This window comes from Barbus barbus (assembly GCF_936440315.1).
Source record: "Barbus barbus genome assembly, chromosome: 18".
Taxonomy (NCBI): Eukaryota; Metazoa; Chordata; class Actinopteri; order Cypriniformes; family Cyprinidae; genus Barbus; species Barbus barbus.
Genome location: NC_136746.1, coordinates 4,713,288 through 4,735,886, shown reverse-complemented (window position 1 = coordinate 4,735,886; position 22,599 = coordinate 4,713,288). Strand labels below are relative to the sequence as shown.

General features: G+C 37.0%; 1 protein-coding gene across 2 annotated transcripts in view; it reads left to right on the top strand.

Moving 5' to 3' along the window:
- Nucleotides 1-1,828: 1,828 nt before the first annotated feature.
- LOC306884154 (microcephalin-like) overlaps nt 1,829-22,599 on the top strand; it is an 87,675-nt gene continuing 66,904 nt past the window's right edge. Inside the window, exons 1-11 of one of the 2 annotated variants that reach the window (XM_079439853.1) lie at nt 1,829-1,985; nt 2,247-2,275; nt 2,373-2,437; nt 2,868-2,959; nt 3,041-3,159; nt 3,895-3,982; nt 4,143-4,254; nt 4,346-4,477; nt 10,314-10,406; nt 11,576-12,700; nt 13,148-13,248. In XM_079439853.1, coding sequence (XP_079295979.1) covers nt 2,401-2,437; nt 2,868-2,959; nt 3,041-3,159; nt 3,895-3,982; nt 4,143-4,254; nt 4,346-4,477; nt 10,314-10,406; nt 11,576-12,700; nt 13,148-13,248 — 1,899 coding nt within the window. In that variant the 5' untranslated portion in view covers nt 1,829-1,985; nt 2,247-2,275; nt 2,373-2,400. The remainder of the gene's footprint in view (nt 1,986-2,246; nt 2,276-2,372; nt 2,438-2,867; nt 2,960-3,040; nt 3,160-3,894; nt 3,983-4,142; nt 4,255-4,345; nt 4,478-10,313; nt 10,407-11,575; nt 12,701-13,147; nt 13,249-22,599) is intronic. The other variant, XM_079439852.1, reaches the window with a different exon arrangement.

The following is a 22,599-nucleotide window of genomic DNA, read 5'->3' as shown; positions in this document are numbered from 1 at the left end:
ACCACAAGAAACAGGTGAATAAAGATTGACGGTCAATGTTTAATGTTCAGAAGTTATTATTTCAAGAAATGTAAAGAATTTTGGCTCATTTATGTGGGCCGTCTCAAGCATGGTTGCAAACTCCAAAATCAGATTATTTTTAATAAAAAAAAAATTTCAATTATTTTATTTGAAAAAGTTAACAATTTTATTTTATTGACAAAATATTTTAGTTTGTCTTGTATATATATATATTTTTTTATTTAGTCAGTCATCAGTTTTATTTTAAGCAGCCATATACAGTCATGTTACAATGTGCCCCTCAGATGTTACAATGTACCCCACCGATGGGGCATGTTGTCACATTTCACTTCCATTTTTTGAGGGTAAAAAAAGAAAAATGTATACACTGTAATAAAGCGTCGTATTTGTACTAGACAAGAGTAAAATTGCTGTGGATAAAAAAAATTATACTCTGAACCCCATCTGGATTTACACAAACTAGGAAAGTCAAAAAGTATTATGTTGTGCCCCGTTCTCCCCTACTTCATTTTTGCAATCATTTAATATTTCTACATTAAAATATAAACTTTACATAATTTATGCAAAATCCATCTATGGATTTTGTTGACAGTGATTTATTTTGATTGTTAATAGCCAACATGTCTTTTTATTTGGATTTAATTTATTGATTAAATTTAAGAATTTTACTTTTTTTGCTCAGTGTTATTTCAGGATTTTGATCCTGATTTGATTTGGATTTTTTGAGTTGAGTAACTGAGAGAAAACATCCTGTTTATTGTATTATAATGACTATATAATTATAGGTACATCTAAACTTTGAATAGGATAGACATGTTGCATATAATTGTACTATATTTGAAACTCAAAGCATGTTACTCCATAATGATATTCTAGTTGAGGGCATTTGTAGTGCATAGGCCCTAAACATAATTTCAAACCCAGGTCCCCCCAGCCCCCGAAGTCCTGCCCTGCATATGGCCTCTCAATTTTCTGAGTAATTATAGCTACCTGACTAGTGACTGGTGTTTGTGTGAAACTGGAAGACTTTCTGAAAGTATGGTAGATAGTAGGTAGAAAGGAACATTTAAAAGATGAAAAAGAAGATAATAAATATATTAAGAAGATAATAAATTGTGAATAACATATTGCTATTGTATGAACAATATGTAATCCTGTAATCAGTAAGTCTGATTGAGTATTTTAAATTGCAATTTACTGACTTGCTCTGTTGTCAAATAATAATATAACAACAAAAACAACAACAACAACAACAATAATAATAATAATACATCTAATTTGGAGGACTTGCTGACAATACAGCTGCTTATTGCTCCTTGGTTTAAAATTCGTAATGTTTTGTTATCTTCTAAAATGTTTTGATTTTGTAATTTATATATCGAAATTATTAGTGAATATTCCCAAATACTCTGACAATGCAATCTATGGGATATGTGATTTGTTTTCAGTCTAAAAAAACACGTCTTTATTAAACTGAAAATGGATGAAAACTTTTCCGAATTGCCGGATAAATACAAGTAGGCTACTTTGGAAGTGTTGTTCATCATTTTTATTTCCATATAAAAGCAACATAACTTAAATCTCATCCAGATCCAGTTTATTAGCGAAAATATGAGCATGTCAAGTCACTTCACGATTCACGCGAAACACTGCTGTCACCCTATTTCTCTCGTACTCTCGCTGCAGCCGCCTGCTCTCGCCACATGAGGCGGTCCCTGTCAGCCAAAAAGGACCAAACAGCCAAAAAAGGAGGCGCGGCCAAAAGACATCTACCAACTGGTGTTAGGCACGTCACTGAATTCCCATCATGCGTCGCAAAAGGAACCATTACCGCGAAAACACGTTTTTTTTCTTGTGAGTGGTCAAATGAAAACAGTGTGTATCAACGGCGCGGTGTACAAATATATATAAAAAACAAACGGACAGATTTTTTTTTGCAATGTTGACGTTCTCCTTTGGTTGAGGTGAGCAATGAAAGGTGCTTTCTTACAGAACACTTTAGATGTCTGCTGAGACACCGTCTCAAGTACGTTATACCCTGCGTTTCAACAGATATGGCGTGAAGATCAGCTGTTGCCAATGCTATTTTGTTGTTTTAGTACTTGCTTTTAGAATTGGCTTTGGTTTTTACCCCCCTTGATTAATTTTTTTGGCATCTGCTAATCTTGGTGTTCGTTTTTCACGAGTCAATGTACTTTAAACCCTCTTGCTTTGTTCTCGGTTAGCAGATTGTGTAACGGTATATATAGCTAAGGTAAAATCTTTACTGAATGTCTAATATCATGCTTATTTTCTGTTTAGCTTGAATCATGTTGAGTTTATCATGTTCCATTTTCTGTTGGTTGATGCAGTTTTAGAAGGAGACCTTTAGGATCGATCATGACAGGAAAGAACACCTCCACTGGTTTTCTCAAAGGTATCCATGGATATTCATTAAATTAGGAGATCTTTTCTGTCCTCTAGGATGATTAACACATGGCTTTAAAAATGTGTAATTCCAGTCTTATTTTAAAACATAGCAATAATTAAAATAATAAAAACATACTGTTTAAAACAAAAAAACTGATTAACTTATTGTCTCAGCAGTGTCAGTTTGAAGATATGAAAAACTACGTTCATTTTAAGATTACATTATGATCTGATTCGCTTTATTGGGTGTCATTACCAAGTAATTTGAGAAATTAAATACATTTTTTTTCTTTAGTCAGAAAGTACCTTAATTTAGTTAGTTTGATTTTAATCGTATTTTATTCCATGTTTTATGCCAGTGGTGCCAAATATTTAATGTTATGAATCAAACTTTTTGAAATGAATGTTTATCCACTGTCCTCTTTCTCCCTTTTAAGATGTGGTGGCGTATGTTGATGTGTGGTCTGCAAGCAGAATGGAGGATTACTCTGATCCGTTCATTCAGCAGCTGCATGACATGGGTGCAGAGGTGACTTTATTTTTTATTTTAGCAGTTGTGTTTATGAACAAAATTTGATTGTAAAATAAATGAATGCATTTTAAATGACAGGTATCTAAGACACTCAACAAACAAGTGACCCATGTAGTCTTCAAACATGGTCGCCCGTCCACATGGAAGAAAGCCCAGAAAATGGGTGTGAGGATTGTTTCTGTCCACTGGGTAGCAAGGTAAAAATGAGTTTCGCATAGAACTAATCTTCTGCATGTTCAGGTCAACATCCTAAGAACCAGGAGTTATGTAAATCTGCAAATATGAATAAAGGTTTTGTTTTAGACCAAGTTGCTAATTTAATTTCCAAAGGTTAGGCATGAATAATTGATTAAAGTAGAGCCTGGCAGAAATTAATCTTGAACAAATGAACACATGCCATTATTCTAGTGAAGGGACAAAATGACAAAACTTTTAAATATCTGTTAATGATTTTCTTTTAAACCTGATGTAATGGACAGTTCACCCAAAAAATTAAATTCACACACATCTGAAATTATAGCGACAGATTTTTTATTTATTTTTTTGGCTGGGCTATTCTAACAATTGGGAAAAACTAGAGAAGTAATGCACCATAGAAAGGCCCCCTTTTATAAAAAGGGGGCCTTGTTTTTTTATAGTCCTTGTATAAAAAAACAAAAGAGTCAGGAAAGCAAATCATCCTGTTCAACTTAAAAATACTCTTGTCAATCATTTTGCATATATTGATTGGCTAATATCTAGTTGATTTGAAATTCCTTTGGAGAGCAGAAATCTGTTGATGCCAATGACAGCATGTACTGGTGCAGTTAGTTCTCTGACTCCATTAGTGATTTTTTCCCTCATTTTGATTGTTGCATTTCTTTGGATGACCTGTAGATGTCTCTAGACCTCAATGTTTCCTTTCAAATTCTATTCATTATGTGATTTTGCAGATGCAAAGAGGGTAATGAACGTGTAGATGAAAATCTTTTCCCTGCTCAAAACGAAGAGTCCAATCTTCATCATCTAAATAAAAGAACAGTAAGAAAATTAAACATAAATAATATCTAACAACAAACGTTTTGACTTGTTTCCTTTTTTTTTTTTTAAATTGACTGGTTACTGTAAGAATATTGTACATATCTTGGTAAATGTTAATAAATAACCTCATGCTTTTTTTTTTTCTTCATTGTTTTTGCAGCACCGTTGCATGCAACCTAGAGATATTCCTATAAAGACCCCTGAGAATGACAGGCGGCTGAAGAAAAAATTAGACAAGATGATGGAAGGCCTGATCTCCTCATCCTCCGTTGGTGAGAAAAGCACACATTTTTTTTTATTTTGTTTATTTCATTCAACAATTTGTGAAGGTTGTTGTGCATTTGGGATTTTGTTTTAATACAGCTTCCGACACATCACCGTTCGTTATTGATGAGGAAAATGGAGTAGTGTACAGTCCCTCTTTAAAACGCTCTGACAGCATGGCTCAACGACTGAGAGAAATGAGAGCTCAACGTGAACATCTCTCACCCACTGGTATTTCCTCAAATCCTTTTGAGAACTAGTTTCATTTGTAAACTAATCATTTTGTGTTCCAAGAGACCACAAAGCTTTGTCCTGAAAAATAGGGGTGCAAATCTTTTGGTTCATAGTGAATCCACTTAATTCACTGTTTCAAATAGTTTCTTTTTGATTTGATAATAATGAAAACAATTTATCCACCTTATTTAAAAACTTTAAGTTAGAGAGGGCATGACCATTTGTATCTTGAATGTGCAAGGTTTCCGGTGTCATTTGTTTTGGGTTAATTTACCTCTACAAAAACAGTCTGTTATGCTGCTTGAAATTTCAAACTGGTATTTGTACTGGTCTTTGTCGTATTTTAATCTATTCCAATCAGTGCAGATTTGTACAGTTTTCTGCACTTTATTCTTTTAGTTATTTACCTATAGCAGCTAATGAATCCGTAAAATTACTTGCTTTCACTTTGCAAAATAAGGTGGATAGTATTCTTAAAAAATTCCCGTTCTTTCTTGGGTGCAGGAACGTACCCCACACCATACTGGAGAAATATTGCCATTCTCTGTTGTGAATAGTTTGCACACACATAAGCCAAATTATTGTTTTATTTTTAAAGGTGTCATGAACTGATAAACCAAAATCCCCTTGATCGTTTCACATATAAGAGGTCATTGTGCTATAAAGCATCCTGTAAGTTTCAGAAATCAAAACTTTCTTGTTACATTTGAACACTTGAAAATTTTTTAATGAAGTTCCAGACCAGGTCAGTTAGAACTTGGTCCACTGTTCACTTCATTTTACCGCATATTCGTTTATAAACAAGGCACAATTCGAAGCAGGATTTTCAGAAAGATTGCTGCGTCGACTATATTGAATTTGACAGTAATGTGTAATCACAACACACAAGTGTAAGTAACTCTTTTTATTACGTGATTACTATTGCTTTGTCTGTTAAACAGATCGTTTGAATATTTATACGGTATTAACTTAAATCACAGCAGTGTCCATCTGTGAAGGGCGTAGACTGTCAAACATACACAAATCTTAGCCAATCATAGCAGTGGGCAGTTACTTCCGAGTCTACAATCCGCTACAGCTATTCAAACAGAGCGTTCAGATGAGGAGGGTCAAAAACATGACAGAAAATAGCCTATTGCTTCTAAATTATTTACATTTAGTCATTTAGGAGACGCTTTTATCCAAAGCGACTTTCAAATTAGGACAACAGAAGCAATCAAAACCAACAAAAGAGCAACAACATGCAAGTGCTATGACAAGTCTCGGTTAGGCTAACACAGTACTCAGTAACTTGGATTAAGATGGCGCCGCTGTGTTCGGGCGCCGTCCAGGGCCCTTCGCTCAGATTGTGCTTTAATTTACTTTTTTACTTTTACATTCTCTTTTTACACATTTCACGTCGGCACTGATCACCTATAACATAGAAACGCTTTTGGACACTGGAAACCGCTACACTAACCTGTTCCAGGACACTTTATCCACTGGAGATTCTTCGGAACGCGGAGATAAACAATAACCCACTAAAGAATTGGTGATAAATTCACTCTCGTCATAGTGTTACATTTTCAGAGTTAAATTTTCAGAGTTAAATAAAAAATTAACACTGCTCAACACTAAATAGTGTTACCAGAGTTTAACACTAGGGGAAATTAACTCTGTTCTGTGTTACCACAATATAACTCTACAGGAAAATTTACTCTAATTAGTGTTAATATTTCACTTATGTAGAGTTCATTTACATTTATAATAGTGAACAATTCTCTAATTTTAATTCCCATCTGGTCTTTTAAAAACAGAACAGAAAACAAGATCAACGACGTCAGATTTAAAACATTTATTACAATGCTGTCATGCTCAAGAAACACACACAATTTCATGCACAAAAATACATCACATGAAATGACAATACATCACTATATTCAGTATAGAAGCTGTTGAACCACCTAGCTAAGCAGCCTTGCTCTAACCTCAGCAATACAAGGACCTTCACTTTGCCAACATCTGTTGAACACAGTGGTCTGAATGAAAGTGTACATCTTGTGTAGAATAGTGTTATAAGTGGTGCCAAAAACAAAGTGTGCCTTAAGAAGTTTGTTCACCAAAAAATTGAATTCCTATAAGACTTTTGTTCATGTTCTGAACACAAATGAAGATATTTGTAATGAAATCTGGCAGACTTCTATCCTTTCATCGACAGCCTATAACTAAAACTTTCAAGGCCCAGAAAGGTGTTAAAGACATCATTAAATTAATCTGTGAGACTCTGGTGATTTAACTTCAGCTTTATTAAGCAACACGAGTGCTTTCTTTGCGCGAAGGAAAAAAAATAAAATATATATAATTTACCACTTTATGAAAATATTAATCCCTGACAAGCGTACACGAGAGCACGACGACAGATGAGTGTTTTGTTTGAAATTAAAGCAGGCATTTTGTGAATTCATGCATAAAATTAAGGTTAAACCAGTGGAGTCACATGGATTACTTTAATGATGTCATTACTACCTTTCTGGGCCTTGAATGTGCTACTTGCGTGAACTCTCAATGTAAGGACAGAAATCTCTCAGATTTCATTAAAATATCTTCATTGGTGTTTTGAAGATGAAAAAGTCTTACAGGTTTGGAACGACATGAGGGTGAGTAAATGATGGCAATTTTCATTTTTGGGTAAATTAACCCCATTAAACAGTTCATCAAAGGCATTAAGAGAAGAGATTGACTTGCATGGAATGGCATGCTGATCAAAACTGAAGTACTGGTGAACTGAATAATTCTTCCCAGAGCCAGGAGACAGGGCTGAGCACTTCCAGCGATGTCTTGACTATGCTCCTTAATGCTTGTTCCACTCTGAAAAAAAACAAGCAAATTGCAGAGGACTATCACTGATGTGTTAAATTAAAAAAACTACAAAAATAATAACAAAAATAATTAAAAACAAACCTTTTAGTAGATATCCCTACTTGAGACGTAGACACCTTTCCTTGTCTCTTCTGGCCTTGACAAGATGCAAACAGCAAAGCATTTTAAGATCATCAACACTGCTTAAAGAATACTATACGAAATCAATCCTTAGTCACAGTTAAAGCAACTCAATGGCTGCAAAACTGCTGTGAAAAGTGGCACAATGAGATTTCTCTTTTCATTTTGTATCTTCAAATTATATTCCTCATTCTTTAGAAATGCCTATCTGTATAGTTATGATTCCGGTGCTTCTTAGAAAGACACAAATACAGAAAAAGGAGGAGAAAATGTGTTTTAAAATCCAAGAGAGAAAAATACACCACCTGTATTATGGGCATGTGATCAAAACATTAAATTGTCAACAATGCATTAAAACTAAAACAAATAAAGTGATATTTACGTAGCCATTTTTGAAGAAGGTACAGGAGCAAAGGCAAAATTCCTCTGGCACAGTTTTCGTTCACCTTCCTTGGTGGTGATGCACTGTAAAAATTATATATATATCATATCGTTATCATATATGCACAGTTATTTATATGAAATATTACCTATTTTCTTTAATGTCAGCTGTCAGAATACTGACACTTTCTTTTTTTCATTGAGAATCGATCAGACCAGCTTATTAAAAAAAAAAAAAATGAAGAATTTTCTTTTTTTTTTTTTTTTTTTAAATGCACAATAATGTTGTGTTTTTAAGAAGATTTGAGTGTAACAGTCCCCCAAATGCATACGTAATAACTTCTTGCCCACCTTTTAGCTCCATCATCTAATCTCATTCCTTTACTGGAAGACCTTTCTTCAATAATAAGTGTGTCCGGGAGTCAAAAGGATGAAGACAGGGACTGAGTTGACTGCACAGGAGAAGCTTGTTACTTAAAAACAGGAGAAAGATAATACATTAGTTCTGCAATATGTGCTATGTCATGCCAATAACAGTTACTCATTATAAACAAGCAACATTTTAAAATGCGTTAACGTCACTTGTACCAGTACTTACATGTACTGCTCAGATCAGGCCAACTAACTGTGCATGTCTAATAACAAAATATAATAACAAAAAACAAAGACGCGGCTGTTTTTAAATGAGACGTTCCGCCTGCCCCATAATTGACTTCTTCACCATACTTAATGCCGTTGGACACATTTAGTCTTTCGTGAGCTGAACAGTGAGATGAGTATAAACGGAGGTCGGAGCCATATCTAATTGGGCCCTACCTAGAAGATTTCGACTGTCCAATACATAAAAATGAGTCAGCTTAACGTATTTATGTACATTGTGACGTTACATAATTGAACGTTTTAAAAACAAATGAAGTGGGCATACCAAAGCTAAATACAGCTGAAAATCAAATTAAGATTACTGACATCATTTAAACTTTCATTACCACATTGAGATGAAAAAGCACATTTCTCCAACATACTGACTTGCCAATTCAATACTTATTCGATATTTCCGAGTTTAAACCAATCAAATTACACAGTTAAAAAATAACTACAACTTATGCATTAATAGTAGCACAATTATTAACCTCAAATATTAAACTTGTGTTTTAACAAATTAATTAAAAGAGCTTACCTTTTGGCGCAAGGCAAAAGAAAATGGCGACGAGGCAACTTTTGCTCTGGTCTTCGGGGTTGGCTTGAGGGGCGGAGCTTAACACTAAAGTTAACAATGCAGAATTCAACTCTGATCATTTTCACCAACACTAGAGGGCATTTTTCACTATTTGTTGTTAAGTTAACTCCTTAAGAGTAAATGGAGAGTAACACTGCTTAATTAACACTGACGATTTTACTGTGTAGAGCTGTCAAAATCATCAAGGACTCAAATCACCCTGGTAACCGTCTATTCACTTTGCTTCCATCTGGTAAGCGCTTCTGTAGCCTAATGGCAAAAACTGAGAGACTTAGGAGGAGCTTCTTCCCCCAGGCCATCAGGCTCCTAAACACTAACTCAGTGTCATAACATCTCACGACTCCATGTAAATATCACCATATCAATAAGCTATTCATAATTTTTCTCTACCTCATATTGCTGCTATTTAAATACCCTGTACAACTTTTTTTCACATTCGTTTGCACATTCCTCTTATATTAATATTTGTCAACAACATACTGACCTGCACATTTATATTTATATTTTTTATCTTTTATTTTATTCTTTTATTTTTTCTACTTTTTCTTAATATTGTATACTATATAATTGCACTGTCCTTGGAGCGGACCTGACTTACATTTCACTGCTGGTTATACTATGTATAATTGTGTATGTGACGAACTTACAAGGTGTTTTTTTTTTTTTTCAGGTAGATAGAATAGAAAAAAGAAAGCAAGTGTTAGTTTTTCAAGAAAAGCTAGCAGTTAGAGAATAAATATGCAATTGATGGAGGGTCAAGTGTGTGTGTTTTTAAATAAAAAGGCACATGGATAAAATAGAATTAGAATTGAGAGTACTAGAGTTAGAGGGTCAAATAAAGATTCTGATGTTTTTTTTTATTTTTTATTTTTTTTATTATGAGGTCCACATTATAAGTGGACCTCAGAAAACAGTACAAAATTAAACCAGGCAGTTCATGACCCCTTTAATAAATGCATTGAGGAAAATGAATTATTACACTCTACAGCATTGGTCTCAAACTCAAATCCTGGAGGGCCACAGCTCTGCAAAGTTTAGCTCCAACCCTAATCATTCAAACCTGATCCAGCTAATCAAGGTCTTCAGGATTTTTAGAAACTTCCAAGCAGGTGTGATTTGAGCTGGTTGGGGCTAAACTCTGCAGGGATTGAATTTGAGACCACTGCCCTACAGAATCTGTACACTTTAGAAATAAAGGTCTTTCAGGTATTTATTTAATTTTGTCTTGTCTCTTAGCCTCACAGATGCTGGATAGTGCCTCAGGATGTAATTCACCTTTGAGACCACCTCTTGGGGCATCACCAACTCTGTCTTTCTTGCAACAATTAGGTTTGTTGAAACAAAAGTCTTTTTTGGTTGTAGAATAATTGTAGCTTTTAGGGATGCACTGAATGTTCAACAACTGAAATCGTTCAGCCAAAATAGCAAAAAAAATCTCTTTCGATGTTCGGCTGAACAAGTGAAAAGACCGAATAAATTATAGTGAACAATTACATTTTTGGTGACACAATCAAATGGAAACCAGCTTAAAGTGAGAGGCGCACAGCAAACATGTCGGCAGTGTGGAAGTGGAAGCATTTAAAATTGTCAGAGAAAGACACAAAAATCATTACAAGCACTGACAGCAAGAGACTGTTTAGTACTGCATTGCATGTCTTTGCGAAATGGCCTTAAACAATTAGTAAATAAAGTGCATAATGTTTTGTTTTCATTCTGACAGTGCTGCACGAGCTTGCTGCGCTATCTGCTTGTTAGCCAGATTTTAAAGCCCAAAGGGCAAGGAAAATATGTGCTGAAACAGCGTTACTCGTCAGTTCCTCAGTAACATTTGAATGAATTTTTACAAGGCATGGATGTGACAATGTAATATGTGCGACAAACATCTTCCCAAATTCATAATTAGAATCGTTTATTACTGTCACTGCTGTGTTGTCAACAACAAGTACTGAGGTCAGCCAAAATAAGTTCCATCAACATTCTTAAATGTTAGTACTGCAATTTTACTGTTGTTCTGTAAAAAAAAAGAAAAAAAGACACTAATAAAGAGAATAATAATTACAATAGTTCTAGTAATACATGTATTATTAATTATTAAATTCACACAGTGAATGCAAGGCTGCATTTATTTGTACAATAAAAATATAATATTGATGTGATCAAAGCTGAATTTTCAGCATCATTGCTCCAGTCTTCAGTGTCACATGATCCTTCGGAAATCATTCTATGTTGATTTGCCACTCAAAGTGTTCAGTTCAATTTTTTTTCCTTTGAAAAGCAAGACAAAAAAGTAAATTTTGGATTTTTAATTTATGCAATGGTAAAAAAAAAAAAAGTCAAAATACATGGGCAAAATAAACGTGTTCGGTGTTCTGCCTTCAGCCCAGTGTTTAATTTTTTTCGGCTTTGGTCAAGAATTTTCATTTCTGTGCATCCCTAATAGCTTTAGTAAGCATTTTGCATCATATAAAACTAAATATGTTGAACTTTAACTTTTACAGAGGAAGAGCCTTTGGATTGCTTCTCAACCTCTCACTATCATTCCTCCAAGAAAAGAGAACAAGAAAAACATAACTGTAATAAGTTAACAATGAAAAAACAAACACCTCCTGAATCAGACACAGCCATGGTTGTGTGTAATCTGGCCAGTGTTGAAACGCATAGTAAAGTCTCACCTATATCTTCCAGATCAAGAAGGTCTTTAGTGAACAACATTGGAGGAAAGAAACAGTCCACTTTAGAGAGTTACATTGATAATACCTGTTCTGAAAGAAAACAAAGCTCACACCTCAAACCACAAATTGAAAACAGTGGAATATCTACAGAGTTATCTGGCAGTCTTGAAAGACCTAAAAGTTCCTTGCCTGAAAGCCTGACAAAAACCAATCACAAAAACATCAAAAGTATACAGCAATCCAGTGATCTGCAGACCAACTCTAAATGTTTATATTCAAAGAAGAAGCAGACTTCATCAGGCAGTTGTCTTACAGAAATTGAAAGTGATGGATCGTTAACTCTCAAGCCTGTTCGTAAATTTCAACTTCAAACTTCTGCAGTTTTGTGTTCTGCTGACTCGGTTGGTGATGTTTCTAATAGAGGTGATGTGGATGGTGAGGTGTTTGAAGACTACTTCTCACCAGCCAACAATGCCCTTAAACGAAGGGTCTTTTTATTTGGGTCGACCCCAGAAAGATTGCACATGCCCGCTTTTGACCTGGATGACTCAAACAAGAGGAAGGGCAAGAGATCATTTGGTAAAAAGCGAAAACATGAAAATATTGACATTAAAGACTTGTTGGTTGGCTCGTCGGGCCCTGCTCCTGAGACACATGAACCAAGGCCTGAATGTTTGTCTGTGGGGACATGTGAATTGCCCAGGTTTGAAGAAATAAAACTTGAGGCATTGGCAAAGAAACAGAGGACACAAACTAGCTCTCCTGTTCTTTCTGAAGGGAAGAAGCGTAAAAGCTCAATTGAGCTCAGTCCTGCTATTGAAAAGAAGACTTCAACGGCTACTTCTCCAGTGTCATCCCCAGCAGTTAATGTGAAGCTACAAATACAGAACTGTCTTGAAACTGCCCCTGACCCCAAACATGCCATTGAAAAAAGACAGATGGGTTTAAAAAGTATGTAATTTTTTTTTTTTATTATTAGTATTAAATTGGATCTTGCTTACCTCTAAACACAGCTGAGTTTATAAATTCACAAGGCAAGACCTTGGCAGGACATATGCAGAAAGTATGAAAATGTAAAAGCTTTATTTTAGGTGAAAATTTGCACCCTAGAAGCTGTTTCAAATTGTCTGTTGTCAAATTGTGTCTATGCAATGACACCTAGGTCCCTGCTATACTGTGATGAGATTAAATTCTTTACATTTTTATACTTGAAAGCAAGGAATATCCTTTTTGTTAGTTGAGAAACACTTCACAATAAAGCATGCTTTTAAGATGTTGCATGGTTGAATAAACGTTTCAAGAAACACTCTTATCTGCTGCTCAGCTGTGTCACTGTGCACCTGCTGTGTGCTGCTCTCCTCTCAGCTCAACTTGCTTTCTTTGTTTGCATTATATCAGTTGTAGGGAAAGAAAATGAAAGCACAACTGATGGGAACATTGAGAGAAGTCCTGAAATGAGTAGCAAACCAAGACAAATGAAAAAGGACAAGTTCATGAAGGTAAAGTAGTTACAGTTTTAGTTTTTTTTTAAAGTCTTTTAGATAGTACTAAACATTTCCGTTGGGCTAAAAATTAAGACATTTGTGTGAGCTAATTTATGATTTAAGATATATTTGAGAAATTACAAAAAATAAATCTGTGAACTCCATATCACACAAGTAGTACTGCCTTTTTTTTTTTTTTGGACAAAGATACATTATTGCTCTTGAATTTGTACGAACCCAAATTTATTGTATAAATGTAAACAAAAAGCAAATATTGAGATGGCTTTAAGACACATTGAGGTTGACACAAACTGTTTATCGAAAGTAAACTTGAATGTAATTTGGTCTGTTTTTTTACTTTTGATGATGTGTGTGTAATGCAACCTGTCCTTGTTGACATCTGTCTAATTTGATTAGCCAAGAAGCAGGTACATTTGTGCTGAAATACTGTAGAGTTTTATTGGTTAGGACAAGCAACTTTTTTTTTTCCACTCTTGTAGTCAGAAAGGGCTGTTTTCCATATGTAGGTTTTGTTTTTTGTGCCTTTTACATTTTAACAAGCCTTTTTAAAGCTGTGTTTTGTTTTCAGCCAAAGCTTTCAGCTTGATGCTCCTGTGTAGCAACATAGCATGGCCTAGTAATAGAGCATACTAATTATTTCTGATGCAGATGTTATATGCTACTCTCTTTGTTGCTTTCCTGGCTTCCTGTGTGTTTTTTCACCACTGTGACTTGCACCTGGTGAGTTCTCTTTGCTTTCCCTCAGCCTGAGCAAAACTCCCTCCTGGAACAGAGAGAGAAGGCTTTCACCTCTCATAAAAGAAACCAACTTATATTGAAATTTGGGCATGAGCAGGATTGGCTTCTCCTCTGGGACATTTCCTCTGAGTGAAACTCACACTCAGGCCAGGGTTATTATAGTAAACTTAAAGTACAACCATAAAAATGTTTGTTCCTTGGAATAATATATATATATATAATAAATTACCTCACAGTTGATCTGGATGCAGAGTATGATCATTTAAATTGGGAACAAATTGGGTATGAGCAGGATTAAAAAAAAAAAAAATTAAAACAGAAAATATAAAAACGAATTCAAATGATTAGTGACTACAATAGTTGTAAAAGTAAAGTAATGCAAAATTGTATTAGTGTTCTAATGAGAGGTGATCTGGTGTTTGAATTTGTAGTTGTTTGTTTTGATGAAGTGTTGTTGTTTTTTTTATGGCCATATCTTAGAGCTGAAATGAAATGTATATTTGTTACATATTTACTGAAGTAGAAATTATTTGAAATTATCCCCCCAAAAAAGAAAAAAATAATAATAACTACTTGAGTCTGTAGTACTACTTAATCCTACTATAGTATTTTTCACAAAGACATTTAATAAATTGAGTATGCAGAAACGCAAACAGTGTGCGGTCAGTAATCTGGTAAGTCTGTGCAATAGGAATCTTTTTATTTTTTTTTTTCTTCCAAGTCATGTAGTCCATTACTATATTGCAATTCTTTATATCAAATTTATAAGCTTTTAGTAGTTTTGTTGGGAAAGGCCAGAACAGTGACTGGCCTCCGTTTCTCTTTGTGACTAGAGACCACATATCAGAGAGCATGTACCGGCCACGAAGCGTAGTGTGTCATACTCAAAAGAATTTCCTTCATTTGTGCAAGGGGTTCACACCAATTCTTTGTCTTAGGTTCATGCTCCTTTTAGGGATAACAGTAATAATAATTGTCTGTGTGTGTGTATACATGTATTTGTGTGTGTGTGTGTATATATATATATATATATATATATATATATATATATATATATATATATATATATATATATATATTTATTTATTTATTTATTTGTGTGAATATGATCTGAAAATATTGACTTTTTTGCCTCCAATTTCATGATTTCATAATGTTCATGGAACATGCAGATGGTTGCTCCAAGCACAACAAATATCAGATGAAGTGAGTTGTACTGTTTTCATCCACTTTTTTTATTTGGTATGTCCTCCTTTTGCAGCAATTATAGCAGCACATCTCTATGGCATAATGTCAGTATATTTACTGAGAACACTAATGTTATCCCATGCCTTCTGCAACTGCCAAAGGCTTTTCTCTGAATGTACACCGATCTGTCCAGTTTATTTTCCAACTCGCCCCAAATTTGCTCGATGGTGTTGAGGTGCATACTTTGACGGGGCCAGTCCATCATTTTCAGTGTTCCAGCAGATTCCTTCCGTTGCAGGTAGTTCTGGCAATAGTTAGAAGAATGGTTAAGAATTTAGGGTCATTGTCCTCTTGGAAAATTGAACATACAGCCTTCGCTTGTTGCCAAACTGTTCAAACTTGGACTTCCTTTGTCCATTTCTTGTGTTCTTTTGCAAATTTCTCTAAAATCTTTCTCTATTTATCTCTTTCAGTAATGGTTTCTTTGCTGCTATTCTACCAAAAAATCCCAATTTCTGATGCACAGTTCTTGAAGACACTGTTGCACCATTAGTCATTGTGGTGATCTCATCATGCAGTTCTCATGTCTTTCTTCGGTCCTTAAGACTGAGAATTTTGAGATGCTTTACTTGTCTAAAAGTATATAATTTTCTACCTCTCCCCTTTCGGTTCTGGTGTGAATTGGTGGCATCATGGCGGTCTAAAGTGTATTTTACAGTGCTTGGACTGCATCTTACGTCCTTGGCTCTGCGGCAGTAACTCCAGCCAGCATCACTCGTTAGCTCCTCCTTCACCTTATCTATGTTTACAGAGCCACATGTTCTTCAAGACTGCTTCTAGAGGCTTTGAATATATACCAATTGGTGGTGTAGCCTCAGTGACAAACCTTGATGTTGCCAATCACTTAATGAACAGGATAAGCCTTTGTACATTCAAAAGAATCACATAGCTGTGTCATAAGACTCTTGCATCACCATCAATTTAACCACAATCACACCTGACAATGATTTCACAAGTAATTTGGCTTCTTCTGTGAAGGAATATGATTGTGACACTGATTACATTTACATGGACATCAGTAATCTAATTATTTACCTTATCCTAAATAAGACCAATCACAGCACTTGCGGTCCGCATAAAATTGACGCACTGTTAGTTTTTTGGAGAGGTGCATGTCAGGTATGGCATAGGCTACGGCGTAGGCCTGTGCGTCTCTGTGTAGGCTATGGCGTGGTTCGACGCAGAAATATAAATTGGGCTTTATAGTACACAGATCGATTAATGGCACACGTCTTTATGTCCCCACGTTACGCCACGTTATGTCGTCCCCTCCAGAATTTCATGTATAAATGTATACACTGCCCTCCAAAAGTATGGAAACGTCCTAAAAAAGTGGGGTTTTGGACAATATTGGCATGAATCCTTTTTAATTTGTGATAATTTTGCACTGATAAGGGACAACACTTAATTTATTACAAAAACTTATTTTATTACATAAACAGTTTATACTTTGAAAACACTTAAATTTTGGATTCATCAAAATATCCACCATTAGCAGCTATTACAGCTCTGCATAATCTGGGCATCCGAGCTGTCAGTTTATTCAAACATTGACTTTGAATTGGCAATCAATTGTTGAAGCTACAGTATTAAGGTGTGCTGACCCAAAAATCTTTTAAAAACCTGGGCCAAGTTTAAACCAGTAACCAGGCATCACAGCTGGCAAAGGGGCATGTCTGACTTTGACATGTATATATTGCCATTATTATGTTTTATTTCTGGTCTTCAATGATAATGTCAAGTTACTTTAATGTATTTGCATCAAAAAATAAGGATTTATGCTGATATCGTCCAAAACCACACTTTGCCAGGGGTGTTTCCAAACTTTTGGAGGGCAGTGTAGTTCATCTTTGTGATGATGCCATATACAGTTTTGGTTTTTAATTTTATGAAAGCTTCAAGTGCAGTTAATTATTTGTACGTGCATACAGACGACGGCAGTGTTGAAGCTCTTTTATTTTCCTTCACAGTTGACCACTACCGTGTGTGTATCCTGTCGCAAAATGTGGCAAAGTCCTACACGACGGTAATAATGTGATTAAGGTGTGTACATGTCTATATTGCACTTTACTTTGTTTACATGGTAGATTCTTAAAGGAACACTCCACTTTTTTGAAAATAGGCTCATTTTACAAGTCCCCATTATGCCGGAATGAGAGTATAGATCCTAGCCATTTCGGCCAAGAAAATCACAACTTTTCATTTTCCATCAGTCTTAGTACACAGTGTAACTACAGAAGATTCAAGTTTTAAACAGGAAAATTATTGAAAGTCTTTGGTCATTTTTGAGCGAGATGTTTGCCGTAGCCTATGCCGTACCTGACATGCACCTCTCCAAAAATCTAACAGTGCGTCAATTCTACGTGGACCGCAAGCGCTGTGATTGGTCTGCTTGAACCCCTCCCGCCGTATGTACTTGAGTTTTGTTTGCGTTTATGATTACTGTAATATAGTTTAATGTTACACCTTCTTATTTAAAATAAAACAAAGCAAAGAATAAGTGTCTTATTTATTATACTACATAGCATTATACATCAGTAGCTGTCCGCGACAATGTTGAAACAAACAAAGCACTCTTTCTCTCTCAAAATGAGCAAATTGCTTGAAATTACATCGCGTCTGCACTATAAGCGAGCTGCACAGTTGGAATTGTCACTTGCACAATTGAGGCAGTGTCACATCATCACTAAAGTTTATAAAGTGCATTTATTTTAAATTATTGCCAGTGTTTAAACCATTCAGAGCTTGCACGCTTTCCTGGAGACCGTGCGCTCATGCAGACTCGCAGCGCACACACATACTCCGTTTGCAGTGCGTATATGGTGCGTATTTTTTCCGCGCTCATGTTAACGGATTAAAGCAATAACACTGCATTCGGTTGCAGTCTGGCAGTGCGTTCCAGGAGCGGTGCGTCTGCAGCAGTGCAGAGATGGTTGAATTAAAGTAACGGCACGTTTTTGCGGTAAATGTGACCCTGGACCACAAAACCAGTCTTAAATCGCTGGGGTATATTTGTAGCAATAGCCACAAATACACTGCATGGGTCAAAATTATCGATTTTTCTTTTATGCCAAAAATCATTAGGACATTAAGATCATAAATCTTAATTATATAAAAACTTCATTTTTGATTAGCAATATGCATTGCTAAGAACTTCATTTGGACAGCGTTAAAGGCGATTTCCTCAATATTTCGAATTTTTTTTGCATCCTCAGATTCCAGATATTCAGATAGTTGTATCTCGACCAAATATTGTCTGATCCTAACAAACCATACATCAATGGAAAGATTATTTATTCAGCTTTCAGAGCATTTATAAATCTCAGTTTCGTATTAAAGAAAGTTTCTTATTTTAGGTCTTAATTTAAGATATATGTTAAATTAGGATTTTTCACAAATTTGTATTACAGAAGCAAATCTTAACTTGATTTGGGATTCTTATCCTATCTTACAAAATAGTATAATAGTATAAGATTACATCGGAGAAGGGTCTCTAGATCCACCAGGGCAGGAAAAAGTGCCTGAAAGAATTTACCAAGGGACCCCGCATTGACCACTACTTCCTCAGAGGTAGGGCAAATCAGTTGAATGAATGATGCAGTTAGATGAAGCCCAGTGGCAGGATACTCACCACAGCCCACAGGGTATCAGCACCCCAGGTGAAGCTCTGTCAAGCACAGCTCCACCAACAGACATGAGCCCAGACCCTGTCCAGACACAGTCAGCGGTAGAGAGAAAAATGATTGGACGAAAGCCTCATTCTGTGGCCTAAATCCTGCCAGAAAAAGGAGCCATCGACTCAGATCGTCCATCTCCTAGAAGGTCTGAAAGGAGGTGTCGAAAGAAAATTGGAGAAGATAGGAGAGATCATCTATAGCTATGGCTTAGAGAGTTTCGGAGTGAAATGCAAGGTCCACAGTACTCAGAAGGAACCTTCAGTCCATCTTAAGTCTAGGAGACAACAAGAGATTAATTGACTTGTGGAAGAGAGAAGATGCCTGAGAAGACAGTGGAAGAAGGCCACAGATGTGGAAAGGGAAGGAATTGAGATGTTGTAGGGTGACAGCAAGTGGCGCCTTGCAACGCTACGAAGTGCAGAAGGTTTGAGAAAGCAACGTAAGAAGAGAGAGCGAACAAGGACTGCCTTCTATAGAGATCCCTACAAGTTTGCCAAAGACCTCTTTGTCAAGGAGAAAACCAGGACTCTCAAAGTACCTGTGAGAGAACTGGAGTACCACCTGAGAAAGACCTACTCCGACAATCAGAGGCATGTGTCAGCCACCATCCCCGATGACATGACACCAATCCAACCACCTGAGCACCAGTTGGACACAGGACCACCAACATGGAGCGAAGTTGAGAACACAGTAAAGCGGGCAAGAACAGCATCCGCCCCTGGGCCCAACGGTGTTCCATATAGGCTCTATAAGAACACATCAGGCATCTTGAAGGTCCTCTGGAAGCTAATGAAAGTGAAATGGGGAAAAAGACATCATACCTAAGGCATGAAGAAGGGAAGGAGGGATCCTGATTCCCAAAGAGAAGAACTCCTCAACCATCCTCCAATTCCGCCAGATCAGCTTACTGAATGTGGAAGGAAAAACTTTCTTCAGTGTGGTAGCCCAAAGACTTTCAGCATTTCTGCAAAAGAACAATTATGTTGACACCTCAGTGCAGAAGGCAGGGATAAGTGGAACAACTAAAGCAGGAGATATCATCAGTGGCCTGAAGCAGATCAACAGCACTGCTCTCCCAGGAAAGCTCTGGTGCCTTCAGTTCGGAGTGCTGCCCCACCTCATTTGGCCAGTTCCCATCTATGAGGTCACCCTATCCCACGCCAAACGACTGGAGCAATTGGTGAATGTGCATGTGAGGAAGTGGCTTGGACTACCCAGATGCCTCAGCAGCATAGGACTGTACGGCAATGGAGCCCTCTCTCTGCCAATCTCAAGCCTGGTGGAGGAGTACAAATGCTCTAAAGCAAGGCTTGAAATGACCCTCACAGAATCCCGGGATCCCTTCGTCAGAGGGGCCGCTCCCACCTTAGCCACAGGGAGGAAGTGGAGGCCAGGTGTAGCAGTGGCACAGGCAAAGTCTGCTCTGAGACACCGGGACATAGTGGGCCAAGTCCAACAAGGCAGCCGGACTTACATAGATTTTTTCATTAATAGTAACCTCAGCTACTCTAATACGTCCATCCTGACTAGGTAAGAGACGTACTATCTTGCCAATGGGCCATGATGCTCTTGTAAGTTGAGAATCAATAACACAACCGCGGAGTCGTTTAAATTAGGATGTTCTCTATTCCATTTTTGACGGAACTGCTGACCTGGCAAATAATGTCAAATAAATGATGCCCAAAACTGGTCAGCAAGGACCTGACTGTGGCCCCAAGATCTACGGCCAAGGAGCCTGGGGTAGAGAAGAGTCTCGCCGCTCCATGAGGAGGAGATTTGGAGTGATGGGATCGAGGTCTGCAATGTTAGAAGAGGCATAACCAAGTGGCTTTGAATTTAACACTCCTTCAACTTCTGCCAGAACTGTCTGTAGGACTTCTTCTGATACTGTTTGACTGCTAAGTACAACACGCAGAGCTGTTTTAACAGAGCAAACCTCTCGTTCCCATGAGCCTCCAAAATGAGGAGCTTGGGGAGGATTAAACTTGAATTTGATCAGCTGATTTTCAAATTTAATTTGTAACTCAGTGGTAAGATTCTGGAAAGCTTCTTTCAATTCTCTTGCAGCTCCGCGAAAATTACTTCCTTGATCAAAAAGAATCCCATACGGCTGACCTCTCCTGGATATAAAACGACGTAGAGCCATTAGAAAGCTGTCCACATCTAAACTGGTTAACAAATCAAGATGCAGACATAGAGTAGTCTGGCACTTAAACAGAATGCCCCATCTCTTTTCTGTTCTACGTCCAATCTTGACATGGAAAGGGCCAAAACAATCCATCCCAGTGGACCAAAAGGGAGGTTTGAACAACCGGAGCTTAGCGAGTGGAAGGTCTGACATTTGAGGGACAGATGGCTTAGCTTTCCACTTTCTACATTCCAAACAGGACAACTGATATTTTTTTACAGCTTGTCTCCCTCTAATTATCCAATAATTACAGAGAAGTTCTGAGAAAACTCTCGCTGTACCTGGATGAAAAAGTTTCTTGTCACAATCCTTGATGATTAAACTAGATAATGGATGTTTAGAGTCAAGGATAACTGGATGAATCATTTCAGGTTCCATGTCCTCTACTCGTCTGAGCCTGCCACCTACTACAATAAGTCCAGTTTTTTTCTCTGAATTCAGCATGGAAAATTTGTTGCTGGGCTTGTCTTAATAGAAGTCGGGATATAGAAGCGAAGATGGCGCCGATGTACTTGGCACGCCGTCTCTCGCTCTCGCTTTGCGAGTTTGTCCTTGTTGTATTTGTGATTTTATCTTTTTATGTGATAAACTCCTCTGCTTTGATCACCTATGACCGGCAAATGCTTTTGGATATTAAATTATCAATGGACGGAGCAAGCGTTTGTGCGCAGAAAGGTTTTGGCTTTGATTACTTGCCACCTGGGCGCTCGCTCCCGTTCCACCTGTGCCGACCGCAGTGCGCTTACAGACGTCGCAGGAGACGCGGACGGCGAAGTGGCTTTGCGGTGAAGGTGAAGGCGAGTTTTACTTCCTCTAATGCGACCCACTCTCATTTCCTCAAACTACCATTTGAATGTGAAGAGAGGTGGTCTCTCACCGGGCGCCCTTCTGAATCTTCGTATAAATGGATTTTACCGGTGCGTCCATGCGACGGAGCCATATCATCATGCTATCGGATCCCTAGGCTTTGCAGACGGAAGGCGAACCTGCAGAATCTCCGACAAGTTCGCCGCGATTCAACCCTAGAGGAGGTATCTACTGAATTGACATTGGCAGTGATGAATGTGCGTTCGTTATCAAATAAGACATTTATTTTAAATAACTTTTTTACTGAACGCAACTTAGACTTTTTATTATTGTCTGAGACGTGGCTAATTCCTGACGATTTAAGTCCATTCACGGATCTGTTACCTCAGGACTGTGGCTTTCTTAATACTCCACGCATCACAAGTCGTGGTGGAGGTCTGGCATCTATTTTTAAGAATAGTTTCTCGTGTCAGCTATTATCTGCTGGCACATTTCTAAGTTTTGAACTCCAGTTGTTTCTGACTAATCAAGTTGCATGTGCTGTAATATATCGACCGCCTGCATACAACAAGGATTTTATTTGTGAATTTACTGATTTTTTAAGTGAAATTGTACTGAAATATGATAAATTGCTACTAGTGGGTGATTTTAACATACATGTGTGTTGTCCTACAAAACCATTGGTAA